Source organism: Cyprinus carpio, chromosome A23, assembly GCF_018340385.1.
Source record: "Cyprinus carpio isolate SPL01 chromosome A23, ASM1834038v1, whole genome shotgun sequence".
NCBI classification, from domain to species: Eukaryota; Metazoa; Chordata; class Actinopteri; order Cypriniformes; family Cyprinidae; genus Cyprinus; species Cyprinus carpio.
In genome coordinates, this window is record NC_056594.1 from 20,605,076 (window position 1) to 20,612,575 (window position 7,500).

The 7,500-nt window shown below is 36.7% G+C and overlaps 1 protein-coding gene across 1 annotated transcript in view; it reads left to right on the forward strand.

The window, feature by feature from the left end:
- ephb4b (eph receptor B4b) overlaps window positions 1–7,500 on the forward strand; it is a 24,432-nt gene that overhangs the window by 10,970 nt on the left and 5,962 nt on the right. Inside the window, 8 exon segments of the mRNA XM_042713941.1 lie at window positions 772–927; window positions 1,004–1,333; window positions 3,882–4,006; window positions 4,089–4,248; window positions 4,343–4,442; window positions 5,363–5,424; window positions 6,626–6,739; window positions 6,902–7,149. Coding sequence (XP_042569875.1) covers window positions 772–927; window positions 1,004–1,333; window positions 3,882–4,006; window positions 4,089–4,248; window positions 4,343–4,442; window positions 5,363–5,424; window positions 6,626–6,739; window positions 6,902–7,149 — 1,295 coding nt within the window.

Genomic DNA, 7,500 nt, shown 5'->3' on the forward strand with positions numbered 1-7,500 from the left:
CATACACACACGCACACTCATACACACACGCACACTCATACACACACACACACACACTCATACAAAGAGACTGCAGCAGGTGGCTGAATTTGTTTGTACTAATTACGCTTTGTATTGGCCTTCTCTTTGTGTGTGTGTGTGTGTGTGTGTGTGTGTGTGTGTGTGTGTGTGTGTGTGTGTGTGTGTGTGTGTGTGTGTGTGTGACGCCCCGTCTGACTCTATTATTTCAGTACAACAGGCGGGTCATTGAGGGCCTGAGACCAGATTGACTGTGTTTAACCAACACCCCCACACGCACGCACACACACGCACACACACACACAAACACACACACACACTCTCTCTCTCTGGGATCAGTGTTAGTTTAGTAATATTTATATACTATTTTATCATATATCAATATTTTAAATTACCTTTTGTTATATTTTTATTTTACATTTTATAATTGTACTTTAAGTTCTAGTTTTAATTTTAGTTAATTTTGTTTTGTGCTCTTGTCATTTTTATTTTTTTAAATTCTATTTGCCTCTATTTTATTTCAGTATTAGTAATTTTAGTGATTCAAGTTAAGCTTTATTTCAGTTAGTTGTCAAGGAAACATTTCTCATTTTTGCTGAAGTTTTGTAGATTTCGTAAATTTTACAAATTTAAAATGTTCACAAAAAGTTATTGTTTTCAATGTTTTTGACCCTTGTATTTTAAAATAAGGTCTTTATTAACGTGTTTATTGATGTATCTTGTTCTTCTTTCTGTGTGTGTGTTCACTGGTAGCGTGTGGATCGGGTCAGTATAAAGCGTCTGTCGGGGGGAGTTTGTGTCGTATGTGTCCAGACAACAGTAACACACACTCTCCTGGATCCAGTGTGTGTTTGTGTCGCCCAGGATTCCACCGCGCCGCCAGCGACCTTCCAGATTCATCCTGCACCAGTGAGACACACACACACACACACTCACACGTATACATGTGTTTATATGACCTCTGACCTCTGGCCTGTTCCTGCAGGACCGCCGTCGGCTCCGCGCAGCATTGTCTATCAGATCAACGATACGGTGGTGACGCTGGAGTGGTCGGAGCCGCTGGACCGCGGCGGGCGCTCTGATCTGTCCTACAGCGTGGAGTGTGTGCGCTGCAGAGGCTCCGCCTGCGTCCCCTGCGCAGACAGCGTCACCTACAGGCCAGGGCAAGTGGGCGTGGCCGGGAGGCGGGTCATCATCCGTGGACTCCTCCCACACACCACCTACACCTTCACCGTCATCGCCCAGAACGGAGTGAGCGCTGTCAGTCACGCAAGCCCCGCCTCCAGCTCCGTCAACATCACCACCAGCAGAGACGGTCAGTGGATCACGGTGACATGTCAACACACTCATACGACCATAACCATAACAATAACTATCACCATACACCTTTACTAATCACTCTAACTTCACATAACTGCTTTAGTAATCATATTAACTCTGTAAGAATAGGGATTATAGTTATCATTATTGTTATTGTTATAGTTATTATTGTTGTAGTTAACGTTATAGTTATCATTATTGTTGTAGTTATTGTTGTAGTTAACGTTATAGTTATCATTATTGTTGTAGTTATTGTTGTAGTTAACGTTATAGTTAATATTATTGTTGTAGTTAACGTTATAGTTATCATTATTGTTGTAGTTATTGTTGTAGTTATTATTGTTGTAGTTAACGTTATGGTTATCATTATTATTGAAGTTATTGTTGTAGTTAACGTTATAGTCAATATTATTGTTGTAGTTGTTGTAGTTAACGTTATAGTTATCATTATTGTTGTAGTTATTGTTGTAGTTAACGTTATAGTTATCATTATTGTTGTAGTTATTGTTGTAGTTAACGTTATAGTTATCATTATTGTTGTAGTTATTGTTGTAGTTAACGTTATAGAGAATATTATTGTTGTAGTTATTGTTGTAGTTAACGTTATAGTTATCATTATTATTGAAGTTATTGTTGTAGTTAACGTTATGGTTATCATTATTATTGAAGTTATTGTTGTAGTTAACGTTATATTGTTGTAGTTAAATATTATTATAGTTAATATTATTGTTGTAGTTAACGTTATAGTCAATATTATTGTTGTTGTTATTGTTGTAGTTAACGTTATAGTTAATATTATTTAGTTAATATTATGTTATGATTATTGTTGAGTTATAGTTTTGTTTTTTGTATTATTGTTGTAGTTAACGTTATAGTTAATATTGTTGTTGTTATTGTTGTAGTTAACGTTATAGTTGTTGTTATTATTGTTGTTTGTTTATATTGTTGTAGTATTTTTTAGTTAACGTTATAGTTATGATTATTGTTGGTAGTTATTGTTGTAGTTAACGTTATAACGTACGTAGTGTTATAGTTAACGTTATATTATTATTGTTGTAGTTATTATTGTTTTAGTTAACGTTATAGTTAATATTATTGTTTTATTTACCGTTGTTTTAGTTAACGTTATAGTTATCATTATTGTTGTAGTTATTGTTGTAGTTAACGTTATAGTTAATATTGTTGTTGTTATTGTTGTAGTTAACGTTATAGTTATTATTATTGTTGTAGTTATTGTTGTAGTTAACGTTATAGTTATGATTATTGTTGTAGTTAACGTTATAGTTAATATTATTGTTGTAGTTATTGTTGTAGTTAAACGTTAGTTATAGTTATGATTATTGTTTTTGTAATTATTGTTGTAGTTAACGTTATAGTTAATATTGTTGTTGTTATTGTTGTAGTTAACGTTATAGTTAATATTATTGTTGTTGTTATTGTTGTAGTTAACGTTATAGTTATGATTTGTTGTTGTAGTTATTGTTAACGTTAGTTAATTAGTTATAGTTATGATTATTGTTGTAGTTATTGTTGTAGTTAACGTTATAGTTATGATTATTGTTGTAGTTATTGTTGTAGTTAACGTTATAGTTATGATTATTGTTGTAGTTATTGTTGTAGTTAACGTTATAGTTATTGTTGAGTTATTGTTTATGATTAGAATATTATTGTTGTAGTTAACGTTATAGTTAATATTATTGTTGTAGTTAACGTTATAGTTAATATTGTTGTTGTTATTGTTGTAGTTAACGTTATAGTTAATATTATTGTTGTTGTTATTGTTGTAGTTAACGTTATAGTTATCATTATTATTGAAGTTATTGTTGTAGTTAACGTTATGGTTATCATTATTATTGAAGTTATTGTTGTAGTTAACGTTATAGTTAATATTATTGTTGTAGTTAACGTTATAGTAGTTAACGTTATAGTTAATATTATTGTTGTTGTTATTGTTGTAGTTAACGTTATAGTTATGATTATTGTTGGTAGTTATTGTTGTAGTTAACGTTATAGTTAATATTATTGTTGTAGTTATTGTTGTAGTTAACGTTATAGTTATCATTATTGTTGTAGTTATTGTTGTAGTTAACGTTATAGTTAATATTATTGTTTGTAGTTAACGTTATAGTTATCATTATTGTTGTAGTTATTGTTGTAGTTGTTAGTTAACGTATTATTGTTGTAGTTAACGTTATATATTGTTGTAGTTAACGTTATAGTTAACGTTATATTGTTGTTATTGTTGTAGTTAACGTTATAGTTAATATTATTGTTGTTGTTATTGTTGTAGTTAACGTTATAGTTATGATTATTGTTGGTAGTTATTGTTGTGTTAACGTTATAGTCAATATTATTGTTGTTGTTATTGTTGTAGTTAACGTTATAGTTAATATTATTGTTGTAGTTATTGTTGTTGTAGTTAACATTATAGCTCCATGCTTGGGCCAGCCTTGCTTATCATTACAGTTGTCATTTAAGCTACCATTATAGTTATGATTATAGTTCTGAAGCGTGTGTGTGTGTGTGTGTGTGTGTGTGTGCAGTGGCCGTTCCAGTGTCTGGCATCAGGAGGACTAAAGCGTCTGAGAGCAGCGTCTCCATCAGCTGGACGGTTCCTCCACAGACGCAGCACAACATTCAGGAGTATCAGCTGCGCTACAGTCTGAAGGTGAGACGGACACACATCTGCAGCGACACCTGCTCTGTGTGTGTGTTACACCTGTGCCTGACCCCTGACCTGTGTGCTGTAGGATCAGGACGATGGATGGCAGTACGTCAGCAGTAAAACCAACTCTATGGTTCTGAACGATCTGACCCGCGCGTCACAGTACCAGGTGCAGGTCAGAGCCAGGACCGCAGCGGGATACGGACACTTCAGCCCCGCCACCACCATCAGCACACTACCTGACGGTACACACACTCTCACACACGCACACACACACACACAGACACACACACACACACACACACACCTCATATGAATCTAACAGTGCATCTCTCTCAGATGAAGAGTCTCCGTCGCGGCTGTTGCTCACCGGTGTGCTGGTTGCTATAGGACTGCTGATTCTCATCGCCGTGGTGATCGTTGCTGTGTTCTGTTTCAGGTGAGATCTGATTGGTGCTTGAAGGGAGGGGGGGGGCAAGGTTTTGGTTTAAAAGAACTATGTGTGCTTATGAGTGAGTGATTTCAGACACGTGTGTGTGTGTGTATGTGAGAGTGAGGGTGTGTGTGTGTGTGTGTGTGTGTGTGTGTGTGTGTGTGAGAGAGAGTGAGGGTGTGTGTGTGTGTGTATGTGTGTGTGTGTGTGTGTGTGTGTGTGTGTGTGTGTGTGTGTGTGTGTGTGTGTGAGTGTGTGTGTGTGTGTGTGTGTGTGTGTGAGTGTGTGTGTGTGTGCTCCTAGGGTCAGATTCATTGTTCCAGCAAGAGTCTGTATGGAGACAGCACTGGGTGGACACATCCTGTTCTTTCCACACACACACACACACACACACACACACACACACACACACACACACTCATGTAGTGCATATATGTATTTTGTCATAGGTAAAACTGATTGACAAGTAAAGTAAATAATATTTATAAAAATCTATAAAATAATAAAATAACACTTTTATTTATTGTTTTTATATAATTAAATACATATTATGTATTGTATTTATCAATAATTTTTACCTGTGTTCAGACAGGTTTGTGTAATCTCTACAGACAATATCATTTGTTAGGTCTGATGACATCACTGCTGCTAACAACACAGCGCTATCAAACTACTTCTGACACACACACACGCAGACGCTTGAGGTCATGTGACACGACTGTGTGTGTGTGTGTGAGGCTCGTAAAGAGAGAGCGAACAGCTGCAGGGTCTCTCACACAACAGACAGAAACTCACACGAGTCATGAGAGAGGAATTCTGTCACACACACACACACACACACACAGCTCTGTGTAATCCAATCACACGTAAACATAGAGTCAGTCTGTCTGTCTAAACACGCGTGTGTGTGTGTGTGTGTGGCTCAGGCGCTCCAGCCGCACGCGGGATCCGGACCCGGATAAGAGCGGCCAGTTCCTGATGGGTCAGGGTGAGTGTGTGACGTCTTCTGATCAGGAATGTGTTGTACCGCGGTAAATCTGTCAGCGCTCACTGCTGGTTTGTGTTGTTTACGTGAGAGTGATTCAGACACATGAGCGTGTTATTACAGTTAACATGAGTTGCGTTGTTTACTGTTGCCAGGCAACGGCCTGATGCATTGCTGTGGACTGAGACTCTGTTAAATGTGCTTCATGTGGCGACGTGTACATGACCTGTTTGTATTATTATTATTTTGACTAAACTCAAAAATATTAATTAATACTAATAAATTCACTTCAACATAAGGTTACATCAACAAAAGTAATTTTTAAGTGTTCGATCATGTAGCAAAAAAACTTCTGTTCTAAGGTCTGAACATGTATGCAGCAAAATGTGATTGTTTAATAAAATAAGTAATATCTGTTTATAAAGTAAATACAAATAATAACATACAACAAAAATATGTTATAATATTTTTATATAATTAAATATTATTTATAATTGACCTATAAAGTAAATAATATTTACATATGAAATAAAAATAATTAATAAAAACAATAATAGTTTACATATTATTTTGACTGTTAAATATTATTTACAAATGACTAATAAAGCAAAATATATTCACTTATAAAAATAATAATAAACACAAGTTGTATGTATTATTTTTAGATAATTAAATATTGATTATGATCGACAAGTAGCAAATTGACTAAAAACATAAAAAATCCAAGCTAATAACAGTGAAATGCCCACTCATATCAGCCCATGTTAGTTTCTCTGGGTTTTTAATATCCAAACCATTTACCATAAACCAGGGTTATTATAGTTAACTACACATACACCCATTTAAAAAATCATTACTTTAAATAAAATAAACATTAACTGAAATAAAATAAAAATAATCCTTAAACTTCTTTTATTTCAGCTGTTTGCAAAGGCATTTTCATTTAGTTTGAAGTACTAAAATAAATCATACTAAAATGTAATAAAAAATATTTTAAATAGATTTATTTTTATCAAGTTTTAAATATTATTTATTTTTATTGAGTCTTTAAATTCTAAACAAACAAGCTGTTTTATATAAACTAGATGTTTTAGTACATCTAGTTTATTCAGTATATTTTAGTACAGATACAGTTTCAGACATTGTTCAGATGTTTTGTTGTGGTTGTGGTTTAATTGTGTGTGTGTGTGTGTGTTTCTCACAGGGATTAAAGTGTACATCGATCCGTTCACATACGAGGATCCGAACGAGGCGGTGAGGGAGTTCGCTAAAGAGATCGACGTGTCGTTCGTGAAGATCGAGGAGGTGATCGGTGCCGGTGAGAACCGTGTGTGTGATTGTTGAGTGCAGGTGTGGCGCGGGGCTCATGTTTCTGTGTGAACAGCAGTAATGTGGGGCACACACACCTGATGAAAGCATAGCTCACATTACGCTATTGTGTGTGTGAATCTGATAGTCTTCATATGTGATCTGTGTGCAGGTGAGTTCGGTGAGGTGTGTCGCGGCCGGCTCAAGGTTCCCGGGAAGAAAGAGAACTACGTGGCCATTAAGACCCTTAAGGCTGGCTACACAGACAAGCAGAGGCGGGACTTCCTGTCCGAGGCGTCAATCATGGGTCAGTTCCAGCATCCCAACATCATTCACCTGGAGGGAGTGATCACAGCTTCCTGTCCCGTGATGATTCTGACCGAGTACATGGAGAACGGCGCACTGGACTCCTTCCTGCGGGTCTGTACCTTTCTGTCTGTCTGATGTCGGGTCAGATGTGTCACCCGCTCTCACCCATCTCTCTCTCTCTCTGTCTGATGTCGGGTCAGATGTGTCACCCGCTCTAACCCATCTCTCTCTCTGTCTGTCTGATGACGGGTCAGAAGTGTCACCCGCCCTCACCCATCTCTCAGTCTGTCTGTCTGATGTCGGGTCAGACGTGTCGCCCGCTCTCTCCCGTCTCTCTGTCAGTCTGTCTAATGTCGGGTCAGATGTGTCGCCCGCTCTCACCCATCTCTCTGTCTGTCTGTCTGATGTCGGGTCAGATGTGTCGCCCGCTCTCACCCATCTCTCTGTCTGTTGTCTGATGTG